Below are 20464 nucleotides of genomic sequence, written 5' to 3'. Positions count from 1 at the left end.
CTCTGCCTCCTGAGTGCTGGGATTAAAGGCATGTGCCACTGCCGCCTGGTGGAAATATGTTTTTAATAATTTTGTGCCCAAAGCAAACTTTGGTGGTGTAGGGTTTCCTGCTTGTGACACCATGTTGGCATTCAGAAAGTTCCAGATTTTCAGAATGAGGATGCTCAGCCTGTAATACCTTCTCTGAAAGTTAATGTTGGATTAAATTAACCTTGGAACTGAAACAGTGCTCAGAAGTTAGATGAGGCCACTGTTGCTAGATCTGGGGCTAGTTCAGCTTGTGAAGAGCTGAGACTTTGGGTATATAACTTGGTGCTTGTTTCTCAGTCTGGTATGTTTTCTTTCCTGTGAGAGGTTTGATAAATTCAGATTCCTAGGTGTGCTGGTTAGGTGCTTTTTCATTTGTTTGTTGTTGTTGTTGTTTTGGTTTTGCCAATCTGACACAAGCCAGGGTCATCTGACAAATGGGGATTTCTTTGAGTAGTTGCATCCATCCAATTGACCCATGGGCAAGTCTGTTGGGGGCATTTTTTTAATTAATGACTGATGTGGGAAGGCTCAGCCCACTGTGGTTGGCACCGCCCCTAGGTAGGTGGTTCTGGGAAGTATAAGAAAGCAGGCCAATGAGGAACAAGCCAATAAGCAGTGTTCCTCCACATTCTATGCTTCGGTTCCTGTCTCCAGATTCCTGCCCTGCTTGAGTTTCTGCCTTGACTTCCTTCGGTGATGGACTGTGACTAGGATATGTAAGCCAAACACATCTTTCCTCCTCCAGTTTCTTTTGGCCATCGTGTTTTATCACGGCACTAGAATGCAAACTAAAACACTAGGGCACCAGGCTCCTCTTTGCTTCCCTCCTCCTCAGTAGGCGACGACACCTATAATCTGTGTCCACATTTTCCACTGTCTTCCTCTAATTTATCCCAGACCACAGTCAGGTCATCCATAGCTTCCTCCAGTTGCTTCCCTTCACCCCCTGCTACTTTGCCTCTGAGTTAGTTACTCTTTTCTTCCTCAGACCCCTTCTCCCAAGCCTCTTTTTGAGATGGGTTAATGGCTCATGACAGGTCCCTCAGATGGTGGAGCTCAAAGATGTAATAATCTAGGTCAAAATGTCTTTCCCCACCAGAGACTCAACTTCCCCAAGTTCAAATCCATAGAGAATGGGAACCCAGCTGTCCTGCGGAAAAAGGCCTTGGGATGGTTACCATGCCTGCGTTTCCACGTGTGCATTTATTGTTATTGCTTAGTATAGTGTTGAAAAGGCAGACAAATCCCGTTAGTTACAAAGAGCACAAGCCAGAGATACAGAGAAATAAAGAGTGTACAATAAGAGCACAGTCACTTCCCAGCCCCGATTGTCCCAGAGCCCCCCAGAGCCCAGGCAGCTTGTGGAAGCTGGAGGCGGCACCATTCCCTCGCTACTCTGTTATAAAAAGATGTGCGCACAAGAGTTAGCAAAGTGTGGTGACCCCCGAGAGGAAGGGCCCTGGAGGGAGAGCACCACAGACATTACAAAACAGACCAAGGGCCTGGAAGGTGGCCCCAAGTAGCCTCAAACCTTTTGTTTTGGGAGGAGGGGATGATGGTAGCTGCCCAGGGCCTAGGGTCCCATGCCTTGGGTGGGCTGGATCTATATGTTAAACCAGAGGGCTTCATTTGGACCTTGGAAGATATTTGGAGACTCCTAGGGTCTCATTGGGGCCTTGGTGCTTCAAGAAGTATCCTCGCTCCTAGGGTTCTCTAAGCGTGGGGCTTCAGATACTAGAACAGGAAAGAGTTGGTTGGAAGGCTTGTCAGTGTGTGGTTCAGTTGGTGGCCTCCTATAGCTGCAGCAAGCAGGGAGGGGACCAGGAGTGCCAAGACATCCAGGCAAGATATGTTTGTATCCCAAAGGTGCTAACACTCTGAATTAACAAGAGATGACCTCCCCCCAGTAACCCAAATAAAATAACCAAAAGCCAGTTTAGAAAAGGCAGACAGAAAGTGTCTCCATGCAGAGTGGTTCTGATGAGGCTGAATGTTCTTTTAGTACTGGGTCTGAGAGAGGTCCTTCTTTCCTGTCCAGACAAGGGGCACATGGGGACCTGCCCTGGCATAACCACAGGAGGTGGCTTGTTGGGTGGGGCTTGGTGGCCTCTCCTGACAATTCTAGAGCTTAGGGGACAGGTAAGTCGACGGCTTCCCAGAACGCAGGATGCTGCTTTGTCTGTCCGGACAGGACATTCTGCATGCAGAGGCTCTGAGTGGATAGCGATTTCAGTGGGGGTGGGGTGGCTCCCAGACCGACAGGGGCCAGGGTGAGAGGTAAGAGCAGGGCAGAGCAGGGCAGGAAGAGAGGCTGGTGGAATTTTAACATTTCTTCAGAAGGACAGATACAGGGAGAAATAGTGTGCAGAGGGATGGGGACTCACCTCCTGCTACATACTAAGACATTTGTGAGGGACAATAATTAAAACATGTGGCTGGTGCCAGAGGGGACAGCAGATGGGGGGGATGGAAGAGAAATTCCAGAATTGGGCTTAAGTCTATATAAGACACCAGGAGGTGGCAAAAGGTGGCTTTTCAACAGGCACGGGGACATAGTGGCTCTTTATTAGCCAGAGGACCCAGGATAGGGTGGGTTCTGGCTTGTGAGTGGTCAGTGCCATATCCACTTTCCGAAGCAGGGCACCTCCCTCCAGTCAGCTCTGTGCTGTGGTTGGGGGGTGGGTGGAGAGATGGAGGCTGCTCCTGAACCCTGGAAAGCTGTGAGCAGCAGCAAGCTGAGCCTTCCTGCCCTCCACAGATAGATGACTCTGAAGTATCCAGAGCCATCATGCAGGCTCTCCGCTGGGCCCTCACCTATCCAAGGGGGTGGGCGTTGATGCACTTACACAGGACAGGAAAGAAGGGGGCAGGTCCAACACTAGAAAAGAAGAGGTTTCCTATGTTCTGCTTGATTTCTTCTTTTAAATACCATAGACACACCAGAAACACCTGTGTAAGTCAGAAGAGTCAGCCATGGAAAGCATAACCATTGCATAGTAGTAAATGAGCAGAGACGGTGAATTCTTTATTTACAATTATTGTCTAGATAAAAAAATTCATAAAAACAGATGAATGGTCATAAATTATTGACCCCCTAGTGGGGTGAACTGCCAAACGTACCCCATGCTGCTAGATATAGGACGCGGAAGTGCAAGCTTTGTGTACTACAGTGAGTTCTGACAAACCAACCATCTCCTGTGTAGGTGTGTGCGTGTGTGTGTGTGTGTGTGTGTGTGTGTGTGTGTGTGTGTGTGTGTGTGTGCATGTGTGTGTTGATGAGTATGAATGTGTGAGGGTAAGGGGTTGGGGCATAGGACTGTCCCTCATTCCTGACACCGGGAAGCCAATGCTAATGTCTGGCCTCCTTGCTAGTCTCCTCTGCTCCCTGCCCAAGAAACTGGTTCTGAGAACCTCTTCCTGTTTGCCCTTGAGGCCTGGTTCCAAAGCCCAAGGACCCTGGTTTTGTAAGCACAACCCTGGTGGCATGGAATGAGATCATAGATGCATGACTGAATGGAGGGCAGGATGAAAAATGTGACAAAGGAATCCCCCCCAAAAAAACCCCAAACCAACCAAACAGCAACAACAACAACAACAACAACAAACTCCAAACCAAAAACCTATCCTGTTCCAAGGCTGCCCCAGGTTTCCTTTCCCTCCTTGGAGGGGTGCTGTGGGCTGGCTCTGATGGTGTCTGTCAGCACATCTAGGGCTGGTCCACCACAGCCAGAGAGGCAGCTCTCTCTCCTGGATACATTCAGGTTCCTTCGAGATACTCTTCCTTACAGAAAGATTGAGGCCAGGTGGGATGGGCGGAGTTGGAACCCCAAACCAAAACTCAAGTTTTTCCACAGCCATCCAGACGTGGGCCCTCCCAGCTGACTATGGCTCTTTTCCCAAGTGGCTGTCATCTTGTTTAGTGAAGAGGTCTCTGGGCCTGGAGGAGGGCTGGGGGCCAGGCTGAGGAGCGAGGAGCAATTGTGGGAAGGGGGGGGGGGAGCGAAGGATGGCGTTCACAAGTGAGGCGGAAAGTGTTTGGTTCTCCTCGAAGCACGGGACATCATCGATCATGGTATTCAAAATGTCTTTTGCACTGTACAAGTTTATGGAAAAAGATTGTATGCTGAAAAGTCTCAAAGCAAACTTTGTATTAAATACAAAAGTTCTTTTATGAAAAAAAGCTGAGACCCACAAAGTGCTTAGCAGTTAAGAGGCCGACAGACAAGCTCTTATTAAGTGGGACTACTAGTGCTGTTATTGTTGTGGGAGGGAATAGCCACCTTTTCTCACCTGTGATATGGGAAGATCTCAGAATGGCTTTCTGTCTGGGGAAGCAGGACTTGCTGTTAAAAGGCTACAGTATATATTGTGACTACAGGAAGACAATTTGGTTTAAAAATCACACTGAATACATCTCAATGTACACATCATAAGGTTCATTCGGATCTAAATAGTGCAGAGAAAAAAGGCTATTCTTCTTCAAAAAGAAAAAACAAAGGCAGCAAGCCATACCGACCCTCATCCAATATGTCGGCAGTGCCTATGCTGCCATGTATAAGGAAAGAAACATCTAAATTACTAACTAAAAAAAAATCAACACAATAGCATTTGTCATATCCGAACACTACCTCGAGTCACAGACAGTGCCAAAGACAACTCGGTTCTGAAATGCTCTCTGTAAACTCAAGCGAGTTTCATTGAGAGAAAAGCCTTCTACCGGTGCGCTACAGACGCTGGCGTCATGGGACCTGGACGGTCGGTCGCGTTGCGGACCCGGGAAGCCTTCTCTCCTCTTCTCCCTTGTCTACGGTGGAGCGCGTTGCTTAGCTCCTCAGGATGGACCCCCGGGAGCCGTTGGCCTTCTGCCTGAGCTTCCCACAGTAGTGACGTCATTGAAACAGAAAAAGCAGGCAGAAATCAGAGCATGGCTATTGTAAAACTTCAAGGATGCAATCCAGGGGATGTGTCTGTTGGGCCGAGCTGTTCATAAGCATCTTAGCCACCAGTGTCCTTAAACCACACAAATATCCAAAGACATTATCTACAGGTTTGTAAACAAATTACATTCTTCTTTTAGGACATAAGTTAAAATAGAGCAATTTAAGCAGAAACAAGGCAACATGCCGGCAAAGGAACTTTATATATCCATGTATATATATGTATATATATAATATCTACCTATCTATATACACGTATACAGTCTCCAAGAAGTATACGTTGATATAGATACAAAGAAACGGATATAACCTCATGAGTGTCTGTGGAGTTCTTGGGTTCCATTGGTGCAAACCTACTCTGTGATTTCAAAAAGTTATTAAATTAATCTAGACATCTGAGACCATGCTGGGCAAGCATTTGAAACCTCATAGACCAGTGACCTGAATGAACAGCAGTCTGTTTGCAGTTCCTGTTTGCAGTTCCCGCCTAAGAAAACAAACAAAAATCTCCCCTCCCCAACCCTCCAGGAATCAAATGAGAGAGGGGACTGAAAGTGTCCAGGTACATTCATGCTGGGGACGCAGTGGCCGGCGGGTGCATGGCTGGTCCGTGTCTGGGCTGGAGCCTGGAAGGGCTCTTTTTTTTTTTTTTTTTTAAATTAATTATTTTTTTTTTTTTGAAAAACAAAAACAAAACCAAACCCACGCCACTCTCTGCTCCAGATGACGCCAGGGCAACCCTGCCCATGACCTAGGAGTGAAAAAGAGTTCAAACAGCATGGCAGCCAGAGAAAGGGTCTGTGGGTGGAAACGCGTTCTCTTTCTGCTGTGTGGGTTCCACCGAGCGCTCCTTGGAGTCAGTGCCTGGAAGGGTATGCGCCCGGAGGCGGGTGGCGGCGGGTCCATGAGGGTGGCCAGGCGACAGGGGCCTCAGCTAAAGCGACGTCTCCAGGCTGTGGATGGGGCTCCCTGGACTTGAAGAGGTAGCTGATTTGCTCGTGTCGGTCGTCAGGTTGATGCCACTGTCGATGGCGCTGTTGTTCTTGTTGAGCGAGGACGGCGGGCTCGAGTTCTGCTTGAGCGCGGCATCTTCTTCCAGGTCGGTGTCATCGATGAGGGGGATGTGAGGCTGGGAATCTTCGATCCGGAATTCAGGATGAGCCATGAAGTTATGGATGGAGGTTCGAGACTCGGGTTTTTCTAACCCTTCATAGAGAGAGCTACGGAACGCCTTCACGACGCGGATCTGCAAGGGAAACGCAAGGGTCAGGAGACAGCTGGGCCCTTCGAGGGACTTGGAGGAGGGTTGGGGGAGGGGAGGGCACGCAGGCGGCTGGGATCCACAGTCGCTGGTATTATGAGCATCGATGTGGACGGATGGCAGAGGGCTTGGGGGATGCATCCATGAGTTGGTTTTTAAGTGGCTTTGGTTTGGGTCAGAACTAGGGTATTAGTGGGGACTGTAAGCACCATCACAGAGATGCTTGGGCAGTTGTAAACGGGAGCATGGTCCACTCCGAAGGGCACTCGACCTAGTGAGAGACTGAGCCTTGTTAATGTCACAGCAGAGTTTGACCATGCAGGGGGGTTGGGGGTTGGGGGTTGGGGGGAAGTAGGAAAAGAGGAGAATCTATTTGTTAAGAAAGTCAGTCTTCAAAAACCACACACAGTTAAGAAACCAAACCACATGGAACAGGTTACAGGTCACACAGCGAAGGCACAGGAAGGAGAGACGGTGGGATGAGGTGGGATGAGAGGACACACGAGGGCCGAACAGAGAAGGGGACATCAAGCCGAGGCAGCAGAGCAAAGCAAAGCCAGGGAAGGCTTTCTGAGGTGCAGGGCTGCAGCAGCCAGGAGGCACAGAGGAGCCGCACACAGGACACGGGGGGCAGGGAGGCATGCCACAGGGGTCAGGGGCCACACGCACACACCGACACACAGCTACACTTGGAAGCCTGCACAATGTGAACAAAGTTGTTTGTGCCCAGCGCCTCTTTCCTTCATGCATTTGGGAGGTAAACACTCGAGTATGGGCTCAAAGCCCTGGCCAGCCATTGCGGCTCGCTAAGGGCTCCCTTGTTTCCTGGGGTTTGGGGTTTATTGCTTTGTTTGTGTTCTGGAAACACAAAACCAAAAAGAAGAGAAAAGGAAAAAGAAAAAGAAAAAAAACCCCAAAACCAAAAGACACAGGCCAGAAGTGTGCAGCCAGCCCCCAGACCCCCTTTGGGTTTTGGGGAGTGGGGTAGGGTAGAGAGGTTTGGCACTGCACTGGAGTGAGGACGCCAGGAACTTCAGGTCCTCAGGCCTCTCTTCTCTCCTCTGAAGAATGGGAGGAGCCTGGCCTCTGGTCTCCAAGGCCCGGGAAAAGAACGCCGGCTTTGGATTACGCAGGGCCAGGTGGAAGTCCTGGCTTGGCCATTCCTCATTCCTTGGCTGTAGAGAGCCACACACACCACCTATCTGGTTGTGTTCCAAACTGCCTTACAGGGTGCAGAGGGACAGGAACATGTCTTGTGTCACAAGGGACTATGGGACTTGGAATAAAGATGTCTCTTGTTCTCTTCCCCATGTTGGCTCAGAGTAGGGCAAAGGAGAAAACACAAGATGGCCCAAGGCCACTGACAGCTGAAGGTCACATGACCTTGGCCATGGGGGCGGGAGGCCTGCCAGAGACATTCGTGGGGGAGGTGTTTGGAGTCACAGATCAGAGCTCAGTTAAACCAGGGAGCTCCTCTGTGGGCCATGGTTAGGGAGATCCCTGTTCCCAGAAGAAACTGCTAGATGGCTCTGGCTGCCGAGTCTGTCACAGCCGAGGGATGACTTTCTGCTTCACAGCTAAGTCAGACTGCAGCGATGAGAATTCACCTTGGCAATGGTCAGCTGCCCAGTTGGGCCCTGCTGTCCGACTCTTCCTTCCCAGTACCGCTCCTCCTTCGCCATCAGCCTTCTCCTAGCTACAACCTCTGCTTGCTTTCTGCAGAGCGCACTGCCTGTCTCCTCCCTACACACTAGCGACCCCTGAGAACTCTGCTTGCTGCGATCCAGGCAAGCTGTCAAGCCGGAGCCAGTGCAGCCAGGCCAGCTGAGGGCTGGTGGTCTATGATACTCTGAACTGTCTTTGTCTCTGGATTCCCTATGCAGCTTCTGTAGATTTTTTTTAAAATTTTTTATTTATATTTTATTTGCATTGGTGTTTTGCTGCATGTATGACTGTGTGAGGGTGTCAGATCTTGGAGTTACAGACAGTTGTGAGCTGCCACATGGGTGCTGGGACTTGAACCCAGGTCCTCTGAAAGAGCAGTCAGTGCTCTTAACCACTGAGCCATCTCTTCAGCCCAGATATTTTTATTTTACGATCTGATAAGCAAGCCATTGCGCCCTTGAAAATAATAATAGTAATAATAATAATAATAATAATAACAACAACAACAACAATGGCATAGCCTTAGTTTGCTCATCTTTTCTTTTTTTGTTGTTTGCTTTAAGAAAAGGTCTCATAAGACCCAGGCTGCCCTCAGGGGTGACCTTGAACTTCTGACTCTCTTCACCTCCACTTCTTGACTGGCTTTCTTAGGAACTAAGGATCTAGTCCAGGACCTTCTGTATGCTAGGCAAACAAACACTAGGCAAAACTCAGCTGCTGGCTCCCTCATCTGCAAACCGGGAGTGCAAATGTCCCATCCCGGGATCGGTCCAGCTGGTGCACAGCCTTCTGAGGCTGACTTGCTATAAGACGCTGGCTGGCTGGAATGCCTAGTATATGAAGGGAGTCAGGGGACAGTGGCAGGTCCTTGTCATGTGACCGACAACGTAGAGGGGACAACACACAATGAGATGAGGCCCCTCCACCCTCCCCCTGGCATGGAGACAACAGAGAGAATGAACTGCTCTGGACAGGACTGTGGGGACAAGACTTTTGGGGACACCCCGACATGGCCATCTCAAGACTCCACTTCGGTTCTCTCTGCAGCTGAAATGGAAAAAAAAAAATAGGGGAAGAAAAAACAAAAGCAAAAGCAAAAATCTCTTCCATCTCCCCTGCCTGCCTGTTCTCAAGAGGGGTTTCAGGACAGAAGACTCATGGACTCATGGGAATGTGGGGGCAGGGAACAAGGCGGGGCCAGTGGGTGGGATTATGGATGTTTGCTTTCAACAGCCTGAGGGACCTGGAGCTCTTGACCACTGGGGTCTCTGGGGAGGCAGAAGCCTTGTTCTGAGGTGGGCTCCGCATACTCGAATGTTTACCCGGCTTCAAGGAAGCCAAGAGTCTGGCATTGCTTCACATTCATTTCAGGCTCAAGGTTAAAGACTCACAACCTCTTTTAATTTCACTCTCTCTTGCTGAACTCTGTGTCCAGTGTTCTCTAGCCCTCTAGGAAACAAAGACATGGAATATTCAGACAGTGGAGAGCTCTAGGGTCCCCCCAGAAGCAAGCCAATTCCTTGCCAACCCAAGCTTGCACCAAATCAGTTACCAGAATGCTAAGGAGAAACCCAGCTTTCCTCTTTGCCAAGGTCCTCATTGCTCCTCACCACAAATGCCGCACGCTGGCACTTCTCGAAACCCAAGTCTAAAGGGGACATGGGGGCACTTGGGACTGTGTGTGTGCGTGCGTGCATGCGTGCGTGTGCGTGTGCGTGTGCGTGTGCGTGTGCGTGTGTAGAGTCTTGCCCCTGGCATAGTGAGGCTGAAGTGTTCAATGTGGAGCCCCTTCAGACTTGGTAAGGACAGAGATGGCTTGAGATGGGTGAGGGACCCGAGGGGATGAGAAGGGGAGGCTGACCTGGGTGAATGAGCCTGGTGCCGTGTTGGATGACCAGGCACTGCTTTTGTGTCTCTGTGAGCTCGAGGAACAGCAGTGGGTATACCCTCCCTGCTCTCCACACTGGTGGAAAGGGTGCTCCCTCTCCTCTGGAAGGCTGTGGGTACCAGCACTGGCTCCCAGATCTAAGGCCGCCCTCTGTGCTCCGGAGTCAAGCCTCTTTGGAAAGTGGTGTCGGGTGGAGCGTGAGGAGCTTCAGAACACACTCCTGCTGTTCCCCTTGCTGTGTGGTCTTGGCCAAGTAGTGTCTCTGGCTACCCTGGGAAACTCTCCTCTCCTCACAGTAAGATGGACGTGAAGCAAAAGAAGCGGAACTGTTGGGCAGGGCTCAAGTGTAAGGCATTAGTGGTGTGTCCTTGAACCTCTGGGAGTGGGGTGGACCAAGTTCAGTCTTGAGTCAGGATGAGAAAAGCTTGCAATTCCCCTGGGTTCTCTCCTGAGTGCTCTGGTCCCGTCCCCAACTGACCATGTCTCCCCATGTGTAGTGTCTGCCTGGGGCCATCTAACAGCTGTGCTGTGGAGGGGTGCACAGTGAGTCCCCCAATAGAAGCTTCCCCATCCTAGCTCTTTGTGATCTACTCTTAATGACGTCAAGGAAAGAAATCTGTCTCCCTTTGGGGCACACAGACTCCAGGTATTTGCTCCAGCAGGCACTCGGCCAGTCCTCTGCTGGGGAGATCCTGCAGAAAGTCTGATGGCCCAGTTCCCCCGCCCTTTCTGTCCGCCTGTCATACCTTCCTATGGGAAGAAAGCATTTGGACCCCTAAAAGGACCTTGTGTAGTATCTAGAGGATCCTCAGAGTCCCAGGAGAGCAGAAGAGGTGATGTTATGGAAATTCCCCAAGCAGAGGACAAGGGGCTGTCTACTTGACATCCCAGTTGTGATCTTGGTGATCCAAATGCATCTTTAAACTGGTGGCCATCCTCCTAAGAGCCAGTGCAACCTGCTTAGGGACGGTCAGGTTGTTTCTGAGACCTCACATCCAACGGAGGGCCCAAAGAGACTAGGAATTACAAACTGGAATTTAGAGCCGAGGGAACAAGTGGGAGACTGTGGTGGAGGCTGGGTGAGGGAGTTTGCTTTTGGCCTCTCTCTCGGCCCTGAGAGGGAATGGAGGTTCATGGGCCAGGATGGTAGATGAGTGTTCTGGTACAACCCCAGCTAGTCTTTCTTCCCATGACTGCTCCAAAGTTAGGGTCACATCGAACTCGGGAGGGATTGGTCCGTCTGGAAGCAAGAAGAGACTGGGGGCACACTGGCCTGCCTGTCTGCAGCAATGTGTCAGGAACAGCCTCCTTGATGGCTTTATGGTGGTGCAGAGGGAAGGCAGAGAAGGATGCCGAGAAGAGAGGAGAGCTTTTTGTTTTAGAATATGAGTGCTAAGCTGAGGGGCTGACTCGAGGATGACCTTCAAGGATGCATGGGTGCTTGGGAATGCCACGTGATCTCTGTTGTGGTTAGGGTAATGTACTATGCTTAAGGAAAGAGGTGAACCAGGATGAATAAAGCATTTAGCTTGTTGGCCGGGCGGTGGAGGTACACACCTTTAATCCCAGCACTCAGGAGGCAGGGGCAGGAGGCTCTCTCTGTGAGTTCCAGGCCAGCCTGAGCTACAGAGTTGAGTTGTAGGATAGTCAGGGCTACACAGTGAAACCCTGTCTCGAAAAACAAAGAAGCAAAAACAAACAAAGAAAAAAAAAAAAGGGATTACGCTTATGCCCTGGAGCCAGAATCCTAGTAGTTAGAACTCAGGGCAACACAGGAGTCACCAACAGGGCTATCTCCATAGGGACACTTGGTGACTATACTTCAAGATGGGAGGTGCCAAGCAAGACAAGAGTTGGGTTGATGGGACAGGGAGGAAAGAAAGGCCAGATGAGCATGGATCACTCACAAAGGCGAGGAAGGCTGTTTGCTCTGAAGGGAAAACCTGGCCACCATTTGTCAGTGATTCAGACACCATCTGCTCACATGTGCCTCTGCCTCAGCTGGGCTCATTTTGTGCCAATGAGAGAACACCATTCAGCCTCCTTGTCATCCTGTATACCAGGGAGGGCAGCACCATGGGACACCAGCATGGACTATCAACAGGCTCCCAGTGATCTGTACCTCCTGCCAGAGGGCTCCAGTGGAAGAACCCCAGGCCTGTACACAGATTCTCCCTGCTGAGGGGCAGGGGTGTGTGAGGCTGGGTGTTCTTGTTTGGGATAGGCGTGGGGCCCTTTCTAATGCACCAAGAGATGGAGTCTGTTTCTCATCAAGAAACCTAAAGGCTGGCTGGGGCAGCACACAGGTTGCGTCTACGTTAAAAGGCCGCAACTGGCCGGGTGATGGTGGCGCACGCCTTTAATCTCAGCACTCAGGAGGCAGAGCCAGGCAGATCTCTGTGAGTTTGAGGCCAGCCTGGGCTACAGAGCAAGATCCAGGACAGGCACCAAAACTACACAGAGAAACCCTGTCTTGGGAAAAAAAAAAAAAAGGCTGGAATTGATGGTTCGTGTACTTTGGGAAGGTTTGAATGGAGGTACCTGAGGCCCTAGAGAGGTCCAGCAAAGATCTATACAAAGCCAGAGATGAGGAGCCCTAGGTCAGAAGTGGTGGGCAGATGTGCTGGGCAGAAGGGAAATGAAGAGGAGGTCAGAGTCCCAGGCTACCTCTCAGTAAGAAGAAAACAATCGGGGTAGACTAGATCTTTCGGGACTAGCCGGTGCCCTGGTAGGATATATGTGCCCCACCATTTTCTACTTGAGATCAGATGGATGGAACAGGAGCCTTGTCTCTTTCAGGAAGGGACCAGGACTTCAGCATGCTCCCCACACTGTGGGGGAAGGGTTGGTCAGGCAGCTGGTGTGCTCAGTGGACAAGCGCTGTGGTTTCCTTGGTGGTCTGTCATTCCTGTCTGTGACATTTGACCTGCAGCGATTGCGTGGCTCAGGGTCCCTCCTGTGTTGAGTCCCCACTGTGACTGTGACCCCTGAGAGGCTTCGACACTTGACCCACATTAACCCTTTGACTGACTGCAAGACCTCTCAGTCAGAGCACTCTGACTGTTTCCTGACCAGGTAAGACACCCGAGTGAGGGGCGCTCTGTGCCTCTCTTGGTGACTGGTACCTTCTGGCCTCGGGTGCTGAGGGGGACTGGGACCCTCGAGTTCCAGAACCTTCTTGACTACGTTGTGACCCTATGACAGACTCAGACCTGTTGACTGCTTTTAACCCTAACGGCCCACCGCCAGTTACAGTCCTCGACACCCAACTAAACCCCACGGCTGCCTGAGAACTCTTGACCAACGAAACTGTCTTCAGTGGCTGTGGCCCTTCAGCCCCTGGGCCTCACAGTGACCCCTGTCCCCCCATGTCCTCTGGGTTCCCGGCCCCGGCCCGCCTGCCCGCCCAGGAGCTGGCATTGGTGGCGCCAGCGGAGGCGGTAAGGAGTCACACTCACGCCCAGCTGCAGCAGGAGGAAGGCTGGTCGGAGAGGAAAGAGCATTGGATAACGACACGCGACTAGGGCTAGAGAGACTGGCTACGTCCTGGCTCTGGCTGGTGACGGAGGACTGTCTCCGCAGGGCCCCCTGGAAGGAGGCCCCGCTCTTGAAAGTATTGACTACTTCAATCTGCAACGGAGGAGAGAACGAGACAAGTTGCGGCGAGAAGAAACGAACAAACACCACAGCTGCACAACTGACGGGCGCGCGCAACGTTCACACAACAGCCGCAGCCACGGCGACAAGGACGACACCACTTAAAACGGAAATACCAGACACACTCCGAGGAGGTTCGGGAAGACGTCTGCTCAGCGCCGGGCCCATCTGTAGGCCCCGGGGTGGGGGTGGGGGTTGTCCCAAGCAGGGGTGGGAGGGAGGGAGGGGGAGCGGGGTGTGGCCTCTTCCCTCCGTAGTGGCTCAGGGGCTGGGGCGGAGGTGTCGGGTCGGATCGGAAGAGCGGCTTTGGGCATAGAGCCAGAGCGATGGAGTGAGACCTTGGGCCGAGGTCTCGCTCTCCTGATTTACTAGCTAGGTGACCTTGGGAAAGTCCTGTTTCTTCTTCTTCTTAAGGAAGGGCAATGCCAGCCAGCCGGCAGAGGTAAGAGGCATAGTACCAAGCCCACCACAGAGTTCGGGGAAGGCAGACTAGGGTGACTCACACCCACTCAGGACTATAACCATCAGGGGACTGTAGTCCCCTCTTGCTCCTGAGGTGTGAGGCCTGTGGGGCAGTGCCACCTACTGTAAGCCTCCCAGGAAATAGGGGCTGCCCCGGTCCTGGTCACAGCAGGAGAGCCCGGGTCTGTGTGAGGCAGTTGTGAGTCTAAAACCCACTCCCCTAAATGCCAGGTGGGCAGTGCAGGGGCCGCAGGGTCTAACGAGTCCCCGTGCGGTGTAAGGCACCTCAGTAGAACTTTTTGCTGAAGTCCGTGGAAACAGTGATTGGTCCATGCATCACTTGCCCGGATTGCTCGGGTGAGGGATCAGAGGTTGATGTCTTTCTGGGCAAGAGATCTCTTTCTTGGTTTCCCACAGCACATTCATAAACTACACCTGCTCCAGGCACGGAGGGGGGGGGCTTTGGGAGAACATGGAATGTGCATGTGTGTGGCCTTCCTGCACCATCATGTACCACACAGTGGCCACGTAGCTTTTGTTCTGAGGCAGAAGCCTGCTTCTGGCTGGGCAGGCCCTGTGCTCATATGTTCCCATGTGTAAGCTTGGCTTGCATGTATACCTCTGTATATGGGGATTTTTACCTTTGTTCCACATCTAGGTGGGGTCAAGGGCAGTGCTTAAAGACCCTCACAGAGGCAGAGGGTGTGTGCATGTCTGTAAAGGTCCCTGGCTGGCAGTTTCCCTCCAGTATTGTCTGCCCCTCCTGGTTGCCACCCAGCCACAATAGAACCCTCACTCACCTCAGCCCTCATAGCCACCCCCATTCTCTCAGGGGCTCCCTCTAGAAAACCATGGTGGGTGAGACTCGTGTCAACCCCTGGCTAGTCTAAGAAGGCAATGATCTTCCTCAGGTTGCACGCTGCTTGTATAGCAGAAGTGATGTGTGTGCGTGCACTCATGGCTGGAGGGATAGTGAGGACTCTTCTGAGGGCACATGACGGACATGGCTCCTGTGGCCACCCTCCCTCACTTCAGAGTGTGAGGGGGCAATGGGACGCACTGGCCACACCCTCAAGTCTGGCCCAGCCCTAGGAGTTCCCCGCACCTGTGTCTGGATCCGATTCAGGCCCCGGAACCACAGGATCTGGCCACGGCGAAGCTCCCGCTCTGCGTGGTCTATTTCCTCCACGTCCTCATTTAACTCCTCCTCAGGAATCTCCTCCTTCTGTGTGAGCCGCCCCGCCTCCTTCAGAAACTTCAGTCTGCTGGTAGGGATGGTGGCAATGACCTGCAAGGGATGTACCCAGCAAAGGGTCAGGACTGAGGACTCTCTTCCCGGTCCCTGAGTCCCATTCCCTCCTTTTTTGCTTACCTGTTTCCCAGTCACATGATAAGCTCCCTTTTTAACCCGCCTCCCATTCTAACTTTATTGTTTCTTATTAATGGCCTTTATACTCCACTTGTTGGACAGAATGGAACAAGTTGGCCTTGAGGAACTGGCCACTGTGACTCAGAGTACCCCAGGAATACCTGGGTCATGTGACACAAGGCAAGTCAAGTTCCCCTGCTGAGCTCTGGACTCCTATTGGTAGCTTAGGAGTTGTGAGGGCCCAGGCAGGTACTATGTACGTGCTGTAGAGACACTTCTGTGGATGTCCTTCAGTGAGCACAAGGTGTCCTGGGCCTGAAGGCAGGATGTGTGGGGGACACACTCATTCTTATTTTCCCCAGGCTGAGGCCTGAGAGTCAGACATCAGAGGCCCTTACACCTGTGAGGGCAGGCAAGGCTGGACCACTACTCGCTCAGGCTCTCTGGAAGTTCAGGGTCAGTGCTGGCTACTGGCATCAGCCTTGGTACTCATGAGTTTATTCCCCTAGATGTCGAGGGACCCCTCAGGACGCAGGCCTCCAGGTGCCCAGGAAATAGGGGGAGGGTCCTAATCAAATTTAGTAGGTTTTTGTTGTTGTTTGTTTTTAGAGGCAGGGTTTCTGTGTAGCCCTGGCTGTCCTGGAACTCACTCTGTAGACCAGGCTGGCCTCGAACTCACAGAGATCTGCCTGCCTCTGCCTCCCGAGTGCTGGGATTAAAGGCATGCGCCACCACCGCCCGGCCCAAACTTAGTTCTTAATGCTCCAAAGATATGCCACAGGCCATTTTGGATGGATCTGAACTTTATCTTTCAGTTAACATTGGCCACTGTAATTTCTATACTTAGTCTTAGCCAAAAGGCTGGGAAGTGGTTCCCTTTATACTCTCTGTCTCTCTGGGTTTTTGAGACAGGGTTTTACCATGTAGACCAGGCTGGCATCGAACCAGTGGAGATCATCTACCTCAACCTCCCGAGTGCTGGGATTACAGGCGTGAGCCACAACACAAGCCGCCACTGTATCGCCACCTTCTCCTCCTTTTGTTTTGATTCTTTGTGATGGGGTCTGGATATGCAGTCCATATTGCCTTCAAATATGCAATCCTCCTGCCTCAACCTCCTGAGTGCTAGGATTACAAATGTGTGCTACCATATCTGGCTCACTGCTGTGGTTTCTTACTCTAGCCTAGAGAAAACTTGAAGAAGAAAATCATCTTAGGCCTATGATGAGTCCACTGCCTGGATGTCTGGGCACCTTGGGAATAAAGTCCTTTTATCTCAGTTTACGGACAAAGACACTTCTCCTATGTACTGTCCTGGGTCAGGAGACTGAGACTCAAGCTATCAGCAGTGTGATGGTGTGTGTATACATGTATGTGCATGCACATGTGTGTGTGTGCCTAGAACTTGGGCAGATAGAGAGAATGAAGCAGGTGGAAGAATGTTCTAGGGTGAGAGATGGAGTGGCCATGAGAGAGCACCTTCAATTTAGGAGATGCTCAGATAGCCACAGGCCTACCCCAAGTCACACTGTAACATGGCAGGACACGTCCCTGCTCGGTGCCATTAGGTCACTGCCCTTAGGATACCACTAGATGATCCCCCTTTTGGCATGTTGGCTTCAGGTTCTGAGCCGTGGCAGGCCCAAGCACTGAGGCAGCCTTGGTGCCTTAGCATCATGCTTCTTATATTACATTTTTCATAAGCTTTGGTTTATGGCAAGTCATGCCAGTAATACAGCATTGCCTTTGGACATCTACTTATGTTAAAGAAAACTGCTACAATTTAAAAAAGAAAACACCAGCAGCAGCAAGTTACAGATAAAAGGTCAAAATCAGAGTGCTGGTACCCACGTGGCCTGCATTTGGAGCCTTGGGCCAACTTGCTATGATGCTCCGTGTTAGGGATGGCTTTCCCTGGTGTGGACATGTCACAGCCAAGACCAGTCCTGGTGCTCTTCCTCTCCCCTCGCTTTCAAGGCCCCCTCTGTCCACCCGCACCCCCCCTCCCCACACACCGACCTGGCCCCAGACCAGCTCTCCCAGGCCGATGAAGATGCACCACATCCACTGGTCCAGCTGGAGCGGGGAACAACTGAAGGGCTTCCCGCCAAACTGCACGATCACTATCTGCAGGTCAGAGATCGGAGGGACAGACACGGAGATGGCACGGAGGGCTGGGGAGCCCCCGCCTTGCCCAGCCCAGGTTAGGTGGGGGCTGGGTACCTGGATGGCAAACGTGCCCAGGACGATGGTGCAGAAGATAGGGTTCCGGAAGATTCCGTCGAAGACGTTGCGCTCGCCGTGGATCTTGCGGGCGTTGATCTCGTTGAAAAGCTGCATCATGACGAAGGTGTTGAAGATGATGGTGTAGTGCTCTGAGGGTGGCGAGTGCAGCGGCGCGTTCCTCCCACTGTCAATCTGGAACATCTTCTCACCTGCAGAGGGTGGGGCCAGGCTGAGGCAGGGGATGGGGTGTGGCCCGTGGTGATGGCTCAGTGAGCCAATCCTGTCTGTAGATCAATGGTTCTCAACCTGTGGGCCATGACCTCTTTGGGGGGGGTCAAACAATCCTTTCACAGGTGTCAGATATCAGATATCCTGCATACTAGATATTTACATTACAATTCATAACAGTAGCAAAATTACGGTTATGAAGTAGCAATGAAAATAATGTTATGGTTGGGGGTCACCACCACATGAGGAACTGTATTAAAGGGTCGCAGCATTAGGAAGGGTGAGGACCGCTGCTCTGGAGGATAAATGGCCACCTGCATTACAAAGCAACGTTGGTTATAAATGTACTGGAAGGACACAAATCCTTGAGGTAAGCCACTATAGCTTAAGCAACCACGGCCTGGAGACCCAGGTATTTGACCTGGTGCCCAGACTACGGTGCTCTGGGGAGGTAATGGAACCAGGGTCTCACGGGGCCCAAACTGCCCTTGAACTCGTGATGTAGCCAAAGATAACCTTAGACTTATGATGCTCCTGCCTCTGCTTCCTGAGTGCTGGAGTCACAGGCAGGCACCGCCACACCCTGCTTGTGGTGCTTAGGATGGAACCAAGGGCTTGATACAAACTGAGCAAAGACCCTACCACATTCCCTGACTCTCATAGGTGGTGAGCCTCTAGGAGGTGGAGCCTGGTGGGTGCTTTCAGGGCATTAGGACCTGGGCCCACACCCCTCTCTGCTTCTGGCCATGGGGTGAGGAATTTTTCTTCACTGTGTGCCCCTGTCTTGTTACTGGCCCCAAACAATGGAGTCATCTGGATGTGACCTCCTAGACAGAGTCCACATGATCTCAGGGACTTTATTTCAATGAAGGAAAGCTGACTAAGGTGCAGCCTCTCTGAGTGGCTGAGGGAGCTGAGCAGGCTGTGTGTCCCTCCCTAGGAAAGTCTCCATGAAGACATCTTCCCGGGGTAAGGAGTTGCTAGAAGGGGGTCAGAGAAGGGCCAGGTGGCTTGGCCCAGGGCCTGGCTCTCAGGGGCTAACAAGACTTTCATCAGTCCTGGCTGCTGCTGCCTCTGATGGTGTGTGCTTAGCACTACAATTGGCTTTGAAGTCAGCCAGCCCAGGACAGCCCAGCGTGCTGCAATCTACATTTTCCTCTTATGCCTCAGTTTTCCCATGGTGTACACAGGATGGCATGTGTAAAGCCAGATGTTGGATGCGGGCCATGGTGCATCCAAGAAGTTGGCGACCCGGCCACAGAGGGGCAAGGACTGGGGTGCTCACCCACAAAGAGCAGGGTGAAGATGAGGGTGAGCTGGTAAACGGCGTGGCCCAGGATGTTCTTCATCATGGTCCGGGAGATGAGCGGCTTGTTGCGGCCGTAAGGTTTCCTCAGGAGCAGCGTCTCGGTGGGCGGCTCCGTGGCCAGTGCCAGGGAGGCAAACGTGTCCATGATGAGGTTCACCCAAAGCATCTGCACGGCCTTGAGGGGGGAGTCCTACAACAGAGGCAGGGAGGGGACCGTCACATGGTGAGCCACCACGGTCCTAGCACAGGATGGGCAATGCTGCCGGGTCTCAGCAGGTTCCCACTACAGGCTGCAGGCTGCCCCAGCTTCGGTCCTCTGAGCATGTGTGTGGCAGGTTCTTGAAGCTTCTGTGGGGAGCGGTATGAACTGCCCACCTCTGTCCTGGGCCCACAGGCTCAGTGGCCACAGCTCCCTGATTTCTGGTTGACTCAGCCACATCCTTGCCCCACTCCCTTCCTGTCGGAAGCCACCACTCCCCCTCTTAGCACCCCACCGCCTCAGCCCTTCAGTCTCAGGGGCTCAGGTCTCTCCTGTCCTGGAGATCGTGTTCTGGACCTCTGCTACCAATTCCACTTTACTTCTCACCCTCTTAAGTTGGTTTTTATAACTATGATTCCAAAAGAAATGTACTATCATGATAGGAAGTCTGTCAAGTAAGAAAACCAGAAAGCTGACACAGAGGCCAGAGGTGATCGCCACAACCATGCTGGTGTGGACACCGTCAGATTCACTCTGCTGAAACCAGGCTGGACAGAACATCCCCAGTGTACACTGACTGAAGGAGCTGGTCCCTTCCCTCATCACGACTACAGGCCTTGCCCACCGCAGGCAGAGCTGGCCTTGTCTTCACCCCATACCTTTCCCTAAAGTCATATGTGACTTACAATTTTTTTCTCTATTTATTTTATGTACATCAGTGTTTTGCCTGCACGCATGTCTGTGTGATGGTATCGGATCCCCTAGAACTGGAGTCACAGACAGGTGTGAACTGCCATGTGGGTGCTGGGAATTGAACCTGGGTCCTCTGGAAGAGCAGCCAGCGCTCTTAACCGGCGAGCCATCCCTCCAGCCCCCATCTGTGACTTTCACGGCACACCGAGGGACGCCCTCCTCCGGCCTCTCTTGGCCCCAGCCTCCTAGTCACTCTCTTCCTTTTACATCTGCCTTCTAGGTCCCGTGCACACCTGTCACCTGTCGGGGACAAACCTCTCCCACACCCGGCCTCCTTCTATCCAGAGCCCTCTGTCCCTTGCCATTGGCTCTACCCTTGAGTCTTGTGGCCATGGACACCCCTCCAGGAAGCTCTTCCATTCTGAAAGCTTAACTGCTTCTTGCCTGTCTGCCTTCCCTGTGTTTCCCTTGCTGCTCCTCCTGCCTCACCCCTGCCCGGTAGGGCTGCGGCTCTGGGCTTTCCCCTGCCCTCCCATGCTA

At 52.2% G+C, this 20464-nt stretch overlaps 1 protein-coding gene across 9 annotated transcripts in view; it reads right to left on the bottom strand.

Annotated features, from left to right (window-relative positions):
- Window positions 1-2923: 2923 nt before the first annotated feature.
- Atp2b2 (ATPase plasma membrane Ca2+ transporting 2) overlaps window positions 2924-20464 on the bottom strand; it is a 326081-nt gene continuing 308540 nt past the window's right edge. For 4 of the 9 annotated variants that reach the window (XM_028863952.2, XM_028863954.2, XM_028863957.2 and 1 more), the window contains 5 exons: window positions 19009-19222; window positions 17493-17704; window positions 17289-17396; window positions 15006-15188; window positions 2924-6213 (listed from right to left, as the gene is read on the bottom strand). In XM_028863952.2, coding sequence (XP_028719785.1) covers window positions 5902-6213; window positions 15006-15188; window positions 17289-17396; window positions 17493-17704; window positions 19009-19222 — 1029 coding nt within the window. In that variant the 3' untranslated portion in view covers window positions 2924-5901. Of the gene's footprint in view, window positions 6214-9287; window positions 9343-13235; window positions 13412-15005; window positions 15189-17288; window positions 17397-17492; window positions 17705-19008; window positions 19223-20464 lie in introns of all 9 variants that reach the window. The other 5 variants (XM_028863955.2, XM_028863958.2, XM_028863959.2 and 2 more) reach the window with 3 other exon arrangements.

This window comes from Peromyscus leucopus, chromosome 3, assembly GCF_004664715.2.
Source record: "Peromyscus leucopus breed LL Stock chromosome 3, UCI_PerLeu_2.1, whole genome shotgun sequence".
Lineage (NCBI taxonomy): Eukaryota > Metazoa > Chordata > Mammalia > Rodentia > Cricetidae > Peromyscus > Peromyscus leucopus.
This window is presented reverse-complemented; position numbering and strand designations above follow the sequence as displayed.